This window comes from Mustela lutreola, chromosome 9, assembly GCF_030435805.1.
Source record: "Mustela lutreola isolate mMusLut2 chromosome 9, mMusLut2.pri, whole genome shotgun sequence".
Classification (NCBI taxonomy): domain Eukaryota; kingdom Metazoa; phylum Chordata; class Mammalia; order Carnivora; family Mustelidae; genus Mustela; species Mustela lutreola.
This window is the reverse complement of record NC_081298.1, coordinates 71,836,941-71,856,447: the sequence shown is the minus strand read 5'-3', so window position 1 is coordinate 71,856,447 and position 19,507 is coordinate 71,836,941. Positions and strand designations below refer to the sequence as shown.

At 40.1% G+C, this 19,507-nt stretch overlaps 2 protein-coding genes across 16 annotated transcripts in view; one reads left to right on the top strand and one right to left on the bottom strand.

Moving 5' to 3' along the window:
- Window positions 1–3,807: 3,807 nt before the first annotated feature.
- C9H2orf15 (chromosome 9 C2orf15 homolog) lies at window positions 3,808–18,535 on the bottom strand. Of its 11 annotated transcripts, none has more exons than XM_059134732.1 (6): window positions 17,814–18,501; window positions 17,161–17,276; window positions 13,984–14,160; window positions 12,703–12,797; window positions 11,367–11,436; window positions 3,808–6,699 (listed from the first exon to the last, which is right to left on the bottom strand). In XM_059134732.1, the coding sequence occupies exon 6, from the start codon at window positions 6,627–6,629 to the stop codon at window positions 6,354–6,356; it is 276 nt and encodes a 91-aa protein (XP_058990715.1). In that variant the 5' UTR covers window positions 6,630–6,699; window positions 11,367–11,436; window positions 12,703–12,797; window positions 13,984–14,160; window positions 17,161–17,276; window positions 17,814–18,501; the 3' UTR covers window positions 3,808–6,353. The 11 variants fall into 11 exon arrangements, 9 of the variants coding, with proteins under 9 accessions (XP_058990715.1, XP_058990716.1, XP_058990723.1 ...); XM_059134733.1 differs by having other exon boundaries at window positions 12,703–12,780; XM_059134740.1 differs by having other exon boundaries at window positions 13,984–14,107.
- Window positions 18,333–19,507, top strand: part of TSGA10 (testis specific 10) — a 152,244-nt gene continuing 151,069 nt past the window's right edge. For 3 of the 5 annotated variants that reach the window (XR_009344836.1, XM_059134715.1, XM_059134713.1), the window contains exon 1: window positions 18,554–18,688. Coding sequence is in view for 2 of the 5 variants with exons in the window: in XM_059134715.1 (XP_058990698.1) it covers window positions 18,632–18,688 (57 nt within the window). In the remaining 3 variants the exon portion in view is untranslated. Of the gene's footprint in view, window positions 18,426–18,553; window positions 18,689–19,507 lie in introns of those variants that run through there. The other 2 variants (XM_059134717.1, XM_059134716.1) reach the window with 1 other exon arrangement.

Genomic DNA, 19,507 nt, shown 5'->3' with positions numbered 1-19,507 from the left:
ACATTTCAACTGAGCCCTGAAGGATAATCACACAAAGAATGGGGAAACAAAAGGATATCGGAAAAAACCCCAAGTGCCAGTTTATTAATTTACCAAGAGAACTGAAGGCTATCAGCTGGATCAGATCAGCCTGTCCGAATACTCTGTGTAGAACTACTGATAAGCCAACTTATCCTGTTTGGTAGGTGAAGACAGAAACTGAACAAAAGGACTTGAGTTATAGGACTTCAATGTCTGATGGGGTGAACCTTGAAGAAGCCACCTTCTCAACTTCTGGGCTCTGGAAAGATCCTGTTAAGAGCCAGGATATCCTCTCTCTCCAAGAGGAGGCCTGGATTCATCTGGGACAGATGCATCTCTCCTTTATTCAGTCCTTCAGTAACAGATCAGACCTCTAGCTGAATGATAGTCTTTAATTGCCAGGATATAGTCCAGCCTTGAAGGCCTGGTGAAACGCTGTTTCTTTAAATCAACTCTAAGTCAACTCTCACCATTTAATGAATGATTTTATCGTTTTTCCCCAGAGAACAACCCATGTTCTAGGGGGACACTTTGCTATCACCACTTTGCATTGTCAAACATGCTTCTTCAATACTGAAAAGAAAGCAAAAAATAACAATCCTATATATCGTCCTAGGTAGGCCCGGCTACTTCAAAACACCTTATTAAGTTATTCTCTCCCATCTTTGACAGTATGTAATTTATCCAGAGTCTCACGACGGTTATGTGCTTGTTTTATTTCGCCTTCTTGGCTCCCGGTGGGAATGCACAGAGCTGGCACCCAATACGTTTTAGGTTTTTACCCTCTAATGTTGAGGATACGCCGTACCTAACCGAGAAGTTAGGTCTTTTCAAGGGCTGCGCGAAAAGCAAGGCATGGACACCACCGGCAGCCGCGGCCCGGGGCGGTGTGTGCGCAGGACGCGGCCTTAGGGACCCATGCCCCCCCCCCCCCCATCCCCCGTTCCCTGTTCCCCGTCCCCCGTCCAAAAGGCTGCCCGCCCCAGCGCCCCGCGAGCCCCGCTTCCAGCTTCGCCCACCTGCTGCTTCCGGTGGCGCCCACGGCCACGCGCGGGTTCTGCGGGAGAAGGACGCGTGTGACCCCGCGGTCAGCAGGCAGCGAGCGCCGCCAGCCGGAAACGCCGAGAGGAGGAGGGGCTGCGCCGGGAGCCGGGGCGGGGCTGCGCCCCTCCGGCCTCGCTCTTCTCCGGCGTTCCGCGCTGGGGCTGGCGCTGCCCGCGGGGCTCCCGAGGGGCCTTTGGAGCCGCCGGGTCCGCGCCAAGCCAGAGTAGAGGCGGGGACGCAAGCCACGTTCCAATGGTAGGATGGAAAGTCAGAGCGCCCCCCGTTCCGATGGAGGTCCCCGTGTGACGGCGCAGAGCTAACAGTCACCGGGGCGAAGGTAGGAGGTTGGCTGGGTCCAGCTGGGGGGCGGGGAGGGCGCTCGCGGAGCGAGGCCAGGGGGAGGGCGCCAGGAAGTCGGGGCCGTCAGCTTACTGGCCTCTCCAGGCTCCAGACCAGCAAACACCTCCTGAACTTGAGGCCTGGAACCAGGTCTTCACGCATCTGCTCATGGTGCAAAGATCACGTAACAACAGCTGGAAGCTGAGGAGACTGAAATCCGTTTTAAAAGATAGGTTGCATTTAAAGGAATAAACGCTGCTATTCCCAGTGGAGAGATGGTAACTGGTAGGAGGGGGTCAGAAAACACACACTTTGGGGCTAATGAATGTTACCCATCTGAAGCTGGCAAGAAAATACTTTCTGCCCAGCCAGATGGGGGCAATTCCTCCAGCAAGCCAAAGTTTCAGTTAACTATTGCCGCATAACAAACTGCCTCAAACATCAGCAGCTTAAAACGGCTTATTTCTAACATATATATGGTTTCACCCGAGCTTTATTCAACCAGGGTTGGCTGAACTGGAAGGTCCAGAATAGTCCTGAATATTCATGCCCTTGGCAGTTGACACTTAGTGGCTGCTGGGACATCTCAGATCAGGTGTAGCCTTGGAAGAGGCACTGCAGCCACAATTCTATTGTCCAGAGCAAGAGTCAGGCCGAAAATAAAGGGTGGAGCAGTGGACTCCACCTCTTAATGAGACGACCCCAAATAATTTGGAGTCATCTTTTTCAATCTTCCACAGAAGTGAAAATTTTCAGTTCGAATAGAAACTACCAAGACTTGTATCTTGGAATTAGAAGCTTCCAGGGTTCACAATTTGGTGACTCTGAGCGGGTCTCCCTAAAAAGCAACAATAAAGATACAGTGGCTCCTCATTTACCATTACCCTTTTGATTGAAGTCACTCTGAGCTCCTTCCTTGTATTATGCAGATGGAAAAAATTGGGTACAGAGTGAGCCCCAGGAGGAATTTTCCTAGTTATTAAAAATAGCCACACAGAACTGTTTCCCTAAATTTCATTTCTCTGAAAATCCCATTCCCTCCTTTCTGCTTTGAGACTTTTGTCTTTTGGTTATTTTTTTTTTTTTTAAGATTTTATTTATTTATTTGACAGAGAGAGATCACAAGTAGGCAGAGAGAGATGGAGAAGCAGGCTCCCTGCAGAGCAGATAGCTGGATGCAGAACTTGATCCCAGGACCCTGAGATCATGTTCTGAGCCGAAGGCAGAGGCTTAACACACTGAGCCACCCAGGCGCCACTTTTGTCCTTTGGTTATTCTTAACCCCTCTCCTACTGCACCTTCTCCACTGATACTCAGATGTAAACTCTGACTCATCATAATCCTCCAGTGACCTCACTTCTTTTTCCACCTTTTATCCCATCTACTTCCCTTTAGGGCAGAGCTTCTTCAAGGACTTGCTGCACATTCAGTATCTACTTCCTTCCTTCCCATTCATAAGCAGCCTCCTCCAACATTTCTGCTGTCCCTATTCCGTCAATAGTGCTTTTTGGATGGATGAGGGTGAAATGGGTCAAGGTGGTCAAAGGTATAAACTTCCAGGAATAAGATAAATAGGTCCTGGGGATCTAATTTACAGTGTGGTGTCTATACAATATTGTCTTATATATTTAAAAGGTAGATCTCAAAAGTTCTCGTGGTGATGGATATTAACTTATTATGTTAATTGTTTTGCATTGTATACATACAAAATATCATTATGTCATACACCTAAAACTAATACAATGTCATGTCAATTACATTTTCAGTAAAAGTAGAAATAAAGAATAAATAAAATTCTTTAAATCATTATAGAAATTATTCAGGGTTGAGGAAGAATGAGGTCAGCTACTTATTCTCAGATGGTTGTGGGAGAGGGAAAGTTCTTTGAACTAGTAACTTTTCTGTAAATTTGACATTGTTTCAAAATAAAAGGAAAATAATATGTTAGGTGTCTTATACTGTAGTAAAGACTGTTAGTGCCCTGCCCATGTCCCCTTTACCCTTAATCCATGCTTTCATTCTTCAGCTGCCATGAGTGTAGGAGCTTTTGTGCCCAGAAACACCTGAGTGATTCATGCCACCTCCTTGCCCCTCCAGCTTCCCTCTTCAGCTTTGTGGTGACAACCAAGGCCAGACCAGTAGGGGGTACAATCATCCCACCCTTTGCCTCAAAGTGAGTAACGGGACAACTGTGCTGTCTGGTCCTTCTAGAGCACCCTGTGGATCAGGCCAAGAATTTATCTAAGCTCTGCATCCTTAGTTGACTCTTCATGTTGCCCCATCTTGCTGTCTTCACTCCCTTAAATGCTTTTCCTACAGAGCATACTCTCAAAAATCATGTGTACCTGAAATCCCTGTCTCAGGTAGCTTCTGGGAGTCCCAATTAAGACAGTCCACACTAGCTCAAAAAATGAAAGCTTTTATTATTAGCATCATGACAACACCAATAGATGCGATACCAATGCATGTATAATAGGTTTAGATATCTTATTTTATGGATATTTTGGATTTAAAGTCTCCTAACACCCTTATTTCTGCTGAAGTACACTTTTTAATATGGAGAATTTGCTATCTTAGTAGAACCAACAAAACTCTGAAAAGTAGTCACTTTAAGATACCACTTGTAGAATTTTCCCAGAACATCTAAGTGAGGTTATTGTCCTTATTGAGCTTGGTCCATTCTATCTCTTCAAGGAAGTCTTTGTGGAATTCCCTTCTTGAGCGGGCTGCTAAAACTATGGTTAGATTGGATTTGGGGATTCCAATTTTCTGTTGTCTTAGCAGCAGTGGTTCTCAATGAGAGTAATTGATGTTTGCATTTTTTATAGTCTCAATGACTGGAGTGTGACACTGTATTTCACATCCTGCAATGCAGGAGGCATCAAGCACAATGAAAGATCATCCCAAATTCAGCACCCAACATGACTATCAAATGTTCTTTTTGACACTCATGGAGATGAAAAACAAGGCTGTAAATATCTGAGCCATGCCCCTGTTTAAAAAAAAAAAGAGGAAAGTAGTTTTTGCTAAGGTTACTGCAACATTTCATACTGCTGGATCCAATGGACCTTTCCATCCTTGCCTGACCTTTCAGTTGACTACCTCCACCATAACAACTACTGTGGGCAATCTTGACATTACCTTGTCTTAGTTTTCTACCATCTCACTGCCAAGTCCTCAGTTCTCTTTGCTAGCTACCCCATGCTGACCAGCTCCTAAATGTTTGAGTTCCTCAGGACTTTAGCTCACACTATACATGCACCTTAAACAATCTTATTCATTCCCAAGGCTTTCAATACCATTTCTACATACAACTTCAAAAGTCATATTTTTAATTCCACACATATAACTGTCTACTTGCCTTGGAAACTGTGTTATGTCCCAAAACCATGCTCCTGAGCTCAATCTTTTCCCCAGAGAACCTCCATGCATAGCCTTTTTAGCTGGAATTCCTTTCTTTTTCCTCACTTCTCCCTTTCAAACCATCATTCTGTCCTGCTAACCTTCACCAGGACTCTCTCTAATTCTCAAGACCTTGACCATTACCATCATCTTACTTGGACAACTATCTCACTGCAAAAGCTATAAATGACATGACCTTAGAGAAAACTTCCTAGTTCCCACAATTAAAAATCAAGTTTATGTGTCCTGTCCCTCTAGACATTTTACTTTTTCTTCATGGCACATCATAATTTTTATCTTATATAATTACTGTCTGATGTTCTATCTTCTGGCAGACAGACAGTAAACATTATGATGGCAGTGCCTATTTTATTCACCACTATATCTCTAGCAACAAGCACAGTGCCAGGTTACATGAACAAATGAAATAATTTAGTTTTTTTTTCTGTCCCAAAGAATTATGTTCTGTAAATGATAAAAGCATCATCCTATTGGCTTATATCCCATTCAATAATTTTATTTAGCTCTAAGCTTAATATTCCCTATAAATATACTACATTTGTGTTTTTCTGATTCATAAAATGTTGATTCCCCTAAGAGAAGATGCCTTTTCATCTTTGTTTTTATGGCTATTATGGAGATAACTCACAATTGGGCATTAGAAATAGCCAATAAATATTAAAGTACAGGAAAATGTTCAAAACATACATAATATAGTTACAGGTCATTATATGTCCAGACACAAAATGGTTTTAATTTCATCTTATAATACTTGGGACAATACTGCTGTCTCAAACTACTAGACATTTCAGTAAGAATGAGAAACTGATATATATATGTATCGGTACATATATATATATAAAACAAGATTTTTTTAACACTAGGCTATTTTCTTATATTAAATATTGGTAGTATAAAATGGTAGTATCTAAGATAAACTGTTACACTTGAAAATAACTATTTTGTAATTTTGAAATGAATTCAGTGTGGAGGCAAACAGTTTTAAAAGGGTGATTGATTTAAAATGTGAAATGCTTCACAAGGTATGTAATTTACTGATCTTTTGCAGAGTTTACCTGAAGTGATCACTTATAGAACAGAAATGCAAAAATGCAGGAAGATAAAGTAATGTAAAGCAAAATCACAAACTAGAACTCTTACAAAATTGGTACACCATATGTAGTGTGAAATACAGATGTCAAATTGTTTGGGCACTGTTTTTTGATCACTTGTTAAAGAAATACATTATAATTAAAATATTTTGGTACCATTTAAATACTGTTATTCAAAAAATTCTAATTTTTGACAAGGATAGAATGTAATACCAGAGAATTTTGCCTTGAGTTTTGGAAAGTTTTTTTTCCCCTAAAAAATTAACTTTTTAAAATATGTATCAAAAAAGTGCAGCCTAATGTGATTTGTGAATAGTGAAAAATAAGCAATTGTCTTCCTTCATTAGGTTTTCCTAGTAAGGTTAAGTTCTCATTCAACATGCACTCGTAGTCAAAAGCAAATTCTGGTTTCTTTGGTAGTATGTACAAATAACTTCATTCCACATCTGTCATTTCTATTCCATCACTTTCTTTAACATATACCACAGAACCCGAGGTCTTCTCTGAAAGAGATCCTGAGCCAATCTCTTTACTTCTTGTAAAGTTTTCTTGGTTTGTGTCTTCTAATCTGATTTTCTTGGTGTTTTGAAATAATCGAGTCACTGGTTCCAACTTGCTTTTCTCAGTTCCTTGCATCAAATGATCATCCATTTTTGAATCCATGTGCATAGCAGATACCTGAGTAGCAGATTTACTAAGGGAAAATCCCATGGGGATGGTTGAATAAATATAGTTTGCAGATACCTCTTTAAGTAGTAGAAACGTTTCTTCAACTTGATTGCTTGGAAAAGAAATAACAACAAGTGAATACAGTGGGAATTTCAACTAACCTCATGGCAATGCTTGTTTTCATGAAACATCATGAGGATGAAGCCAAAAATATAAGGCAAAATTGCCTTCCATCTCTGTGTTCACATTTTCTTTGTGGAAGGGTTTGCAGGCTCTATAGATTCTCTGAAAGTCTTTTTAAAAAGGAATTTATCAGGTTTTATGCTTTGTCACCTTTCAGAAAATAAAAGAACTTCTCTATTTAGTCCATTATATCATTTTTGCTATCAAAAACTTTTAACAAATTATTAATGGATTAAAGAAATAATTACTGAAGAAATACAAACAATTAGAATAGTATTAGCAATTATATACCAATAAATTAGGCAACCTGGAAGAAATGGATAAATTCCTAGAAACCTATGAACTACCAAACTAAAACAGGAAGAAATAGAAAACCTGGACATACCCATGATCAGCAAAGAACTGAATTAGTAATCAAAAATCTCTCGGGGCACCTGGGTGGCTCAGTGGATTAAGCCACTGCCTTTGGCTCAGGTCATGATCCTAGGGTCCTGGGATCGAGTCCCAAGTCGGGCTCTCTGCTCAGCGGGGAGCCTGCTTCCTCCTTTCTCTCTCTGCCTGCCTCTCTGCCTGCTTGTGATCTCTCTCTTGTCAAATAAATAAATAAATTCTTTAAAAAAAAAAATCTCCCAACAAATAGGAGTCTTGGGCTAGTTGGCTTCCCAGGGTATCCTACCAAAGAAGTCAAACATTCACTCTTCACAGATCACATACTCTATTTGAAAAATCCAAAGGACTCCACCAAAAAATTGCTAGAACTGATACAGGAATTCAGCAAAGTCATAGGATATAAAATCACATTTGATCTTAGCCAAAAGGCAGAGAAGCGATAGGATATAAAATCAATGCACAGAAGTCTGTTACATTTCTAAATCCTAACAATAAAGAGAAAGAGAAATCAAGGAATTGATCCTGTTCACAATTGCACCAAAAATCACAAGATACCTCAGAATAAACCTAACCAAAGAGTTAAAAGATCTATACTCTGAAAGCTATAGAATACTCATGAAAGATACTGAGGAAGATGCAAAGCAATGGGAAAACATTCCATGCTCATGGATTGGGAGAACAAATATTGTTAAAAATGTCTATGCTACCCAAAGCAATCTACACATTTAATGCAATTACTATCAAAATACTACCAACATTTCTCACAGAGCTGGAATAAACCATTCTAAAATTTGTATGGAACTAGAAAAGACTCCCGAATAGCCAAAGTAATATTGAAAGAGAAAACCGGGTTGCCTTTGTGGCTCAGTTAATTATCTGACTCTTGATTTCAACTCAGGTCATGATCTCAGGGTCCTGGGATCAAGCCCTGTGTCAGGCTCCACACTTGTGGAGGATTCTTTCTCTCCCCTCTGTATTCTCTCTCTCAAGTAAATAAATAAATCTGAAAGAAAGGTGGCGGGGTGAGGGGAGAGATGTGGAAGGGAGGGAGGGAAAGAAAAGAAAAGAAAAAAGAAACCAAAGCTGGGGGCATCACAATTCTGGACTTTAAGCTGTATTACAAAGCTCTAATCACCAAGGCAGTTGATACTGGCACAAAAACAGACACATAGATGAATGGAACAGAATAGAGAACCCAGAAATGGACCCTTAGCTCTGCAGTCAAGTAATTTTCTACAGAGCAGTAAAGAATATCCAATGGAAAAATGACAGACTCTTCAATAAATGGTGTTGGAAAAATTGGACAGCCACATGCAGAATGAAATTGGACCACTTTCTTACACCACACACAAAAATAAATTCAAAATAGTTGAAAGACCTCAAGGTGAGACAGGAATCCATCAAAATCCTAGAGGAGAACAGAGCCAGCAATCTCTTTGACCTCAGCCACAGGAGCTTCTTGCTAGACACCTCTCCAGAGGCAAGGGAAACAAAAGCAACAATGAATTACTGGGACTTCATCAGGATAAAAAGCTTCTGCACAGCAAAGGAAGCAATCAACAAAACTAAAAGGCAACCTACAGGATGGGAGAAGATATTCACAAATGACATATCAGATAAAGGGCCAGTATCCAAAATCTTACATACTCTACACGCAAAACCCAAAAAAATCCTGTCAAGAAATGGGTAGAAGACATGAACAGACAATTCCCCAAGAAGACATACAAATGGCCAACAGACACATGAAAAAAATGCTCAACATCAGGAAACTACAACCAAAATCACAATGAGATAACACTTCACACCTGTCAGAATGGCTAAATTGAACAACTTAGGAAACAACAGATGTTGGGAAGGATACAAATAAAGGGGAACCGTTTTACACTTGGTGGAAATGAAAACTCATGCATCCACTCTGGAAAAAAGTACAGAGGTTCCTCAAAAAGTTAAAAATAGAGCTATCCTATGACCTAGGAACTGCACTACTAGGTATTTATCCAAAGGATAAAAACATAGTTATTCAAAAGGGCACCTGCGCCCCAACGTTCATAGCAGCAATATCCACAATAGCCAAAATAGGCAAAAAGCCAAGGTGTCCATCAACAAACAGATGAATGGATAAAGAATACGTCATGTGTATATATATGTAATGGACTATTACTTAGTCATCAAAAATGAAATCTTATCATTTGTAACAATGTGGACAGAACTAGAGAGTATTATCCCAAGTGAAATAAGTCAGTCAGAGAAAGACAGATACCATGTGATTTCACTCATATGTGGAATTTAAGAAACAAAACAGACAAACAAAGGGGAAGAGAAGGAAAAATAAAACAATATAAAAACAGGGAGGCAAACCATAAGAGGCTCTTAACTATATGAAAGAAACTGAGGTTGGCTAGAGGGAAGGGAAGGGGATGTGGTAATCAGGTGATGGGCATTAAGGAGGGCACTTGATATAATAAGCCCTGGGTGTTATATGGAACTGATGAATTGCTACATTCTAGCATTGAAACTAATAATACACTACATGTTAATGAAATTGAATTTGAATAAAAATTTTTTAGTTGCATTTCTATGCACTAACAATGCATAATCTGCAAAGGAAATTAATAAATCCATCTACAATGGTGTAAATAGAACAAAAAAAAATACTTAGGAATTAACCAAGGTAAAAGACTTGTATGATGAAAACTAAAACATTATTGAAAGAAATGAAAGAAGACATAAATAAAACACATCCCATGTTCATGGATTAGAAGACCTAATATTGCAAGATGTCTATATTACTCAAAGTGATCTACACATTCAGTGCAATCCCTATCAACATCCCAGTGACACTTTTTGCAGAAATAGAAAAATCCACCCCAAAATTCATTTGGAATCATGAATAAACAAAATAACCTTGAAAAAGAAGAAAAGCTGGAAGATTCACACTGGCCTAAAAGCAGACACACAGACCAATGTAACAGAATAGAGAGCCCAGAAATAAACCCTCAGATACATGGTCAAATGATTTTTGACAAAGGTGCTTAGATAATTTGATGAAGAAAAGGACAATATTTTCAACAAAAGGTGCTGGGGAAACTGGATATCCATGTGCAAAAAGAAAAAAGAAAGAAAGAAAGAAAGGAATTGATATTTACCCAACACTATATGCAAAAATTAATTCAAAATGTATCAAAGACCTAAATGTAAGATCTAAAACTATAAAACTGGACACCTAGACAGCTGGTACCCATCTATTAATGTGGGATCCAGAGTCAGAAAAAACTTTTTAAAATCTCAAGAAGACCTTATTCCATGCCCCAGCTTTAAAGGGAATGACCTTGGATGTTCTAACCCAGGCCTGGGGACCAGCTTAATAGCAAGTGGGATATTTACCAACTGCTTGCTAGAACCTATCTGGGAAGGCATACAAACAGTGATTTTAGCCACTCCAATAGCAATCTAAGTGCCTAAATTTGAAGCCTGTATCCACTATTTCAGTCAAACCCTGGTCCCCAGTGGGAACTAACAATAAGGAACTGAAATCCCTTTATGAACCCAGAAAGGACCTCAAACTAGACTTGAAGATACAAGTCACAGATAACTCTTCTTAAATGTTACCTTCCCTTTAGCCCATCAAAATCATAGTCCTTATGGGTTTCCCTTTTCCTGCCCTCTCCTCAGAGTGTGTGGGGGAGTTCACTAAAACATCCCCTATCTCTCACTAGACCCCTGGCTATACTCGGTCTTGCATTGTGCTTTGGGCTTTGCCTCCTAAGTGCCCTAACCGGCTTTATATCTTCCAGAATAAAGGTCATCACATTCCAAATGGTGGATCAGGTGGAGCCTCACATAAAAGTCAAACCAGACACCTACAGGGGACCCCTTGATAGAATGAGATGAGAGGAACCCTGACTGCTAACCCATCCAATGCCCCTGACCAGCAGGAAGTAGCTACAATTGGTCATCACCCTTCTTCCCTAATAGCAGTTAGGGTTACCTCTTCAGAGGGGGAAATGATGAAGGATAGCTGGAAGGCAGGCGGGAGGGACAGGGGGCCCTCCCACCCTAAGAGAAAACTACCCTTAAAAGGATTTAACATCATGCTGAATGTCCTTAATACACTGAACTGTACACTTAAAAATGGTTAAGATGGTAAATTGTATGTATATTTTACCACGGTACAAAAAAAGAAAAAGTCCAATAAAGATACAGTACCTCTTAGTATAGATACCCAATCGGTTAGGAGATATGAGTGTGCAACATGGAGGGAGGACTTGGAAAGGTTCTGAAAGGAGGGAACCAAAGGTCAAGAGTTGGGCTTTAAAAGATGGACAGATCTCTCTGATGACATTCTAAAATGTAGGTATACCTCTTTCTTAGAGTTGGAAACTGAAGGTGAATTTTTTTCTCATCAAATATATATCTAATATTATCTTCGAATTAATAAAATTGTATTTCTTCTATTCTTTGGTCTGTCCTCTTTGATTACTTAAAAAGGAAGTCCTTCTGTTAAAAATGTATAACTTCAATCTAATTATGAGGAAACAATCAGATAAACCCAAATTGAGATATTATATAAAACAGCCTCTACTAAAAAATGTCAATGTATGAAAGACAAAGAGAAACTGAAGAATTGTTACAGATTAAAGAAGATTAAAGAGACATGATTTCCAAATGCAATGAATGATCCTTATTTGGGGAGGTGGGGGAGAAATGTATCGTAAGGGCCATTTCTTGGACAATTGGAAATTTTGAATATGGATAGTTTATTAAATAATAATATTGCATTAATGTGAAATGCCTTGAATCTGGTAACTGTACTGTGGTTATATTACTGAATGTTCTTGTTCTTAGGAGATACGTGCTGAAATAGGAGTAAAGGATCATATCTACAACTTGCTTTCAAATTACCTAGCAATAGATAGATATGAAGAGAAAATAAATGTGTTAAATGTTAATAATTGTTCAGTTTGGTAGGAAAGGATAAAAAATTGTTCAGTGTATTATTCTTGTTAAGTTTCTGTATGCTTAAAACTTCAAAATACAAAGTTGAAAAAAGCTAAAAATAATATACAATTGACACCTGATCAACACACATTTGAACCACATGTATGCACTTATATGCAAATTTTTTCAATAAATACGGCATAGTAATGTAAATGTATTTCCTCTTAGACTTTTTTAATAACCTTTTCTTCTCTGTAGTTTACTTATCATAAGAATACAGTATGTAATACATATGACATACAAAATATGTGTTAAATTTTTATATTATTGGTAAGGCTTCTAGTCAGCAGTAGGCTATTAGTTCAGTTTTGGGGGCTTGATAGATATATGCAGATTTTTTACTGCATGGGCAGGGGGTTGGTGCCTCCCACCCCTGCATTGTTGAGTCAACAATAGTAACAAAACTGTAAAACAACAACATACTGCATTTGAAATCAACAATGGTAACATACAGATTCTCAAATAGCACATTAAATTTCAGTTTAATAGAGGGATTGAGGAGGGATCAAAAGCAATAAGGTAGATTTGGCCCTTTGAGTCTCACCTTAACTTGTCTGGAATCTTGTGGACACGAAGGGAGAACAAGTGTATTTGGGGCCCCTTTGGCCTGACATTCACGTTGCTATTCAAGAAAAAAATCTTAAATGCATAAGGAAGAATAAAGTTCCATTAAAAACTAAATAAATTTGGACATACACAACAGGAGACTTGCCTTATCATTAAGGTATGCTACAAAGTGAAAGTGAAAAAGAAAGTGTACAGTTTAGTACAGGTGAAGGAACAAATAAAGGACCAACAGAACATGACAGAGTTCTAATCTGGACCTAGTTATGTGCCAGAACTTCACATATGGTAAAAGTGGCACCATACAACAAAGGGGGATAGAATAGACCAAGTTAGTAGAATGATACTGTGAATATCGACTCATCATGGGGATTAAAATAAAGCAGGATCCCTATTTTAGATATAAACAAAAGTAGACTCCAAATGCAGTAAAGACCTATATGTGGTATCATAGAACTATAAATGAAATTTTTTAAGTGTAGGACAATATGTTTGTCACCTTGGGTGGAGAAGGATTTATTGAATAAAAACTGAAGGGCTTAAAGAATAAGGAAGAAAACAGATGGACCTGACTACTCATAATTAAGCACTTCAATAAAGTATAAAAAAAGTTAAAATGATGGAGATTGGAAGATGTGCTATAGAAAGCAGACAAGGGATTTACAGCTAGAATATGAGAATAACTACAAACCAACAAGAAAAAAGGAAATCCAATAGAAAAATGGGCAAAGGGTATAAAGATATAATTCACAGATTGGAGAATCCCAGATAGATAATAAGTACATAAAGAGAATGTTCAAACTTACTAAGAATCAGAGAAATGCAAGTTTACTACCATCAGAATGGCATACTAGAAAGGTGGATAACATGGAGATTTAAGGAGAATATAGGATGATGGGAAAACCTGTGCATTGCTGGTGGAGTAATTTCTAGCTCCTATTGACATTCCACACATCCAATCCTTCAGTGAATCTTGTTTCTGTTTCTATACTTTCCCAGTGTATGTTCTTCAGACTATATCTGGAATGAGTCTTTTAAATCATGAACCAGATCTCATCAATCCTCTGCTCACCACTCTGCTCTAGGTACCATCCATGTCAGAGTGAAACCCAAATTGTCTACATGTTGAGTCACCAGCTGTGTTAGGCAGAAAAAAGGTCCCCAGAGATGTCCACATACTAATTCCCAGAACCTGTGAATATGTCACATAGCAAGGGGAAATCCAGGTTGCAGATTCAATTAAGGTTCCCATTGAACCAACCTTAAGGTGGCGAGATTATCCTGGACTCATCACTGGTGATCACGGGTCTGCATAGGTGAAGAGAGGTGGGAACGTCACTGCTAGAATGATGCAAGGTGGGAAGGACCTGACTGGCTATTGCTGGCTTTGAAGATAAAAGGACACCATGAGCCGAACAAAGCAGGCATTCCGCAGAAACTGGAAAGATAAGAAAATGGATATTCCTGGAGAACTCCCAGAAGGAATCTTCCAGCTGATATCTTTTACTCTAGTGAGATCCATTTTGGACTCCTAACCTCCTAACCTCCTAACCACAAATATCATATATTTGTGCTGTTTAAAGCCACCAAGTTTGTGGTAAATTGTTACAGCAGCAATAGGAGACTGATATGCCAGTTAACACTGTGTCCTCTCAGACTCCTACCTCTCTCACTTATTCTGCCCCATGTATTCATTGCCATTCCTAAGTATATGCTGTGCCAACCCGTCTTCTGCTTTAGGGCTCATACGCTTACAGTTCCCTCAGTCTGAAGCAATTTTTAAATTTCAAACCACTGTTATAAAACAGACAAAACACATGGTTTTTAGATAATGTATAAAAGGCAGTGCAAGAGAGTAATCCCTGACAGAAAGGAAATATACGAGGTGAGCCCTGTAAGTGCTTACTGCCTGAAAATTTCAGTCTTCTGCACAAGGAGGGGGAACCCAAAGTGTGCCCGGTTATTTCAATGAGTTGAGAAGACAGAAATTCTTGTGGAAGGAGGGGCAGTGAGAGGAAGAGCTCCAGAAATGTGCAGAGGATTGGCTGAATACTAATTAGGAAACACATGTGTAAGGAAACTAATGAGGCCTGAGAAAGAACCACCAAAAAGGAGAAGGCTGAATAGTCTGTAGAGCTTGCACAGGGCCAAGAATGGCGTTCCCACCAGCCTGAATGTAAAGAACTAATATATCGGGCATTGATCAGAGTTCTCAGAAAGGGAACAGATTAGCCCTAAAGAGTATTTGGACCTAACAAAGCTTAAAAGCAAGCTTCTAGGGACGAGTGGGTGGCTCAGTCGTTAAATGTCTACCTTCGGCTCAGGTCATGATCCCAAGGTCCTGGAATCAAGCCCTGCATCTGCTTAGCAGGAAGCCTGCTTCTCCCTCTCCCACTCCCCCGTCTGTGTTCCCTCTCTCACTGTGTCCTTGTCAAATAAATAAATAAAATCTTAAAAAAAATTTTTTTCTAAAGCATTGCTCTCCAACAGAACTTTCCTCAATTACTTAAATATTATCTATCTATTGTCCTCTATACTAGCCACTAGCCCCATGTGGCTTTGGAAGTTGAAATGTACATAGTACAAATGAAAGTTTAAGTTTTATCTAATTTTGTTTAATATTTAATATTATATAACCTTATTTATATTATATATAAATATTTAATATTATATAACCTTATTTAATATTTATCTAAGTTTTATCTAAGATAAATCTATCTTATCTTAGATAAATCTTATATATTTATATATAAATTATAAATTTAAATATAAATAATATAAATATATATTTTTAATATTTATATATAAATTATAAATAAATTATATATAAATATATATTATAAATATATAAATACATATACATGTGGCATTTTGAGTTTTTATTAATAAAAGTAGATAAAACTTAGATAAATATTAGATTTATCTAAGATAATATATAAGATTTATATATAAATTTATAAAATTATATATAAACATATAATTTTTATATATAATATATTATATATATATAATTTTATATATAATTTATATATATTTATAAATATATATAATTTTTATATATAATATATTTATATACACAAAACAGAGAGAACTCACAAGTTGGGTGGGGGGCAGAGGGAGGAGCAGGCTCTCTACTGAGCAGGGAGCCTGACACGGGGGGGGGGGCCCGACGGGGATCATGACCTGAGCCAAAGGGAGAAGCTTAACGGACTGAGCCACCCAGGCACCCCAAAATAGTCTTTCATAGTGAAGACTGTGAAATGATGGAGAGAAACTAAGGGAGCAGAAAACACAGGCCTTAGAATTACACAGGAGTGTCTGTAACAGTTGGAGAGCAAAGGATTAGTTGAGGCAGGATGGAGCACTAACCACTCTTTGGACTTCTAGAGAGGGAAGAAAATATTCACTGTCTTGGGTTAGGGGACAAAGTTAATAAGAAAAGTGATAAGAAAAGAAAGGAAAGGAAAATCTTCATGCCCTGGTTTGGCCTTAAAATGTCCTTTTCCCTATAGTCTTTCCAAAGAATCATCAGTAACATCTAGATAGTGCACATAAATGCTAAAGCTTTTCTTATTTTTTCCCTTAGAGAAGTACTAACATGGGAGGTAGGAAAGTACTTTTCAAAAGATTTTATTTATTTTATTTAATTGAGAGACAGTGAGAGATGGGGAGAAGATGAACAGGGCAAAAGTCAGAGGGGGAGGGAGAAGCAGGCTCCCTGCACTGGCCTAGGATCCTGGGATCATGACGTGAGCCAAAGGCAGACACTCAACCAACTGAACCACACAGGCACCCCTAATTTTAAAATCTAAAAAAAGAAATTTTAATTAAAAACATTTTAAGTTCGGGTGCCTGGGTGGCTCAGTGGGTTAAGCCAATGCCTTCAGCTCAGGTCATGATCTCAGGGTCCTGGGATCGAGTCCCGCATCGGGCTCTCTGCTCAGCAGGGAGCCTGCTTCCTCCTCTCTCTCTCTCTGCCTGCCTCTCTGCCTACTTGTGATCTCTCTCTGTCAAATAAATAAATAAAATCTTTAAAAAAAATTTTTTTAAGTTCTACACCAAACATGGGGCTTGAACTCACCACCTCAAAAGCAAGAGTCACATGCTCTACCAACTGAGCAAGTCAGGTGCTCTAGTTCATGTTTCTTTGTAACTTATTTTATCAGTTAGGCATAATTATATGTACCTCTTGAAATCTGTGACTTCTTTGTTTAAAAGAACAAGGACACTCAAGGTAAATTTTAGTGTCTAGCTATACTTACAAAGTATACGATAGCTGAAATAAATGCAAAAAAAACTAGGAGATGTAATGGCACAAGTAATGGCGAAAGAGCAGAGACGGGGAAAACATATGGCCCTTATAATTAAATGTACTTCTACGAAGAAATTTGTTCTAACGTGTTTATGACTGCCAATATATTGGGGGGGTGGTACTCACCTGGCAAAAACAGGAATTGTTAGTCTCTTCAAATGTGAAATTATTTGAAATACAGAGGTGCAAACTTTATCAAGATCATCAGAGAACAGCTATAAAAATCTAGTTACCTATTTCATCTGTCGGAAGAGACAAGCAGATAAAGCCATTAGAATTCAGAAACCCTTGGGTTAAGACAGTTTATTTCATATTAAGAAATGTTAAAACTAGTATTTATTTTCAAGCCGGACTCCCAAAATTTGGCAGAGTAATGCAGTCCTCATTCTTTTTCACTAAAAAGCTAATTTCTCCACTTTTAGGTAATACGGTTAATTTTAACATAGATGGATGGCCAAAAATATTACACCTGGCTAAATTAAAGGAATGTTCCAAGACCGAAGGCTCCTACTCGGGAGCAGACAAATGTAAATGGTATTAAACAGGCAAACAATCAATACAATATTAAATATCAAGTGAGAGAGTATACCCTTTCCTCTTTTGTTAATCATCACCAGTTTTTCTGGAAAGGGGTCTTGGAGAAGAACTGGCATGTGGAGAAGGAATACCAGTCAGGAATCTGCGCCTTTTTGCATAGCAATGAAGTTCTGCCACTTCCTAATTCAACCGTGACTGAATCGTGCAGGGTTGACCGGGTCGTGGGTTCGCTGGCTCCTTACCCGAACAGAAAGAACTTCTCCCTTCTGAGAGGATGCAGCAGCAGAACCCAACCTAGGAGATTCCCTGAAAACCGGCCCCTTGCCACGGCAGGAGAGCTCAACAACCTCCCACTGCCCAAAAGCAGCTCTGGGGAGTAACGAGTTCACTGAAAGCGGGTCCAAAACGGTAATATATCCCTAGGGGGGAAAAAAATGCTACAAAGCGGCAATAGCGAAGCAGCAAGTGTTCTAGAGCCAAGGGAGGGAGGCTGGCGGAGATGCAGCCCTGCGCATGCGTGTTCTATTCAGGTGCAGCTGCAAGCAGGGAATTTAGTGGTGAAGAAGAGGGCAGCGGCTGGTTACTAGGAGACGGGACGCTCGTGTGGGAAGGCTAAGCGCAGCGTGGGCCTACGCCTGCGCGGCGCGGATGGACCACGAAGAGGCCTCTACTACGCACCCTGTACGGCGGGCAGGTGGACGTACGCGTCGCTACGTGCGTGGCTGCGCACGCACGGCTTCTAGTCCCCGCGAGAAGGAAGGTCGAGCCAGGTACGCGTGCGCACGGGAACTGGGGGCGCGCGGGACGGAAGCGGAGCGAAGGCGCCGGGGAGGTGGAGGACGAGCCCCCCTCAGGTACAGAGCGTGAGGGCGGGGCCGACGGCGGCGCCGACCGGCGCTAACCGCCCCCGCCTCCTTCCCTCTGGGTCCCTCCTTCCTCTGCCTCCAGAGGGGTGGGGCCAGGTTGATTTGGGGGTGGGAGGGGAGGGGAAAAGGGCGGAGGATGGAGACGGGGAGGGACCTGAATCCCTGGCACAGGCCAAAACTTGCCAGTCGTCAACATGAGCTCCGGGGAGGATGACGGGCGGAGAAACCCGGGGAGGGACTCGCAGCTCCAGGTAGAGGCAGCAGGGATGCGCCGGGTTGGGGTAAAGCAGCTCCTGGACCAGAAGGCCCTGCAACAGGGAGGATATGACGGGGATTAGGGGCTGAGGGTGATCTCTGAAGTGGGGATTCGCTGCTTGACGGCTGTGAGGGACGGTAGCGGGCTGAGCTGCAGTCCAGGGAAGCCCTCCAGGAGCAAACTTTGCCGCTGTTGTCGTTTCTTGGGCGCTTAGGGTTGAGTCCAGTTCCTATGGTGACCGCTTCGCTTCCTGCCGCAGCTCTCCGCTTGGTTGTTGCGGGGACTGTTTTGTTTAGAAACGCTTGGAGTGGAAGTGAGGGATTTGGAAGTCAAAGATTTGGTAGTTCAACCTGCCCTTTCTGACTCCCAGCCTCTCACTTCCAAGCCTCTTTATAGACTTTGGGAGGTGAAGGGCCGAGATTACATAGGCATTTGCATGAATATTTCATAAAATTTCAGTAGAAATTGTTACACAGGAAAGGCAGGATAAGCTGGGTTTCGTATGAAAAAAATATTTGAGACTAAAGTAGTGTAACAGCGGCGATTATGGACCTGACAATTAAATATGCATAGGAATACATTGTTATTATTTTTTTAAAGGCAAGAATCAGGGCTTCAAGAACGGTTTGCACAGATGACACAGCCCCGGTGTTTTCCTTCTAACATTCCAGGATATTCGTTGTTTTAAATTTCCTTTACTGGTTTTCAGCATTTAAAGTACACTTTTTTAAAAAACCTATATGGAAATAAATGGAATAATACTGGTTTATAGCTAGAGGAAACTAGGTTAGTTATAAACAAATGGAAAGTGGCA

Coding starts and splice junctions, on each gene's coding strand:
- C9H2orf15 (XM_059134735.1), bottom strand. CDS start 6,629: ATGGGATTTTCCCTTAGTAAATCTGCTACTCAGGTATCTGCTATGCAC.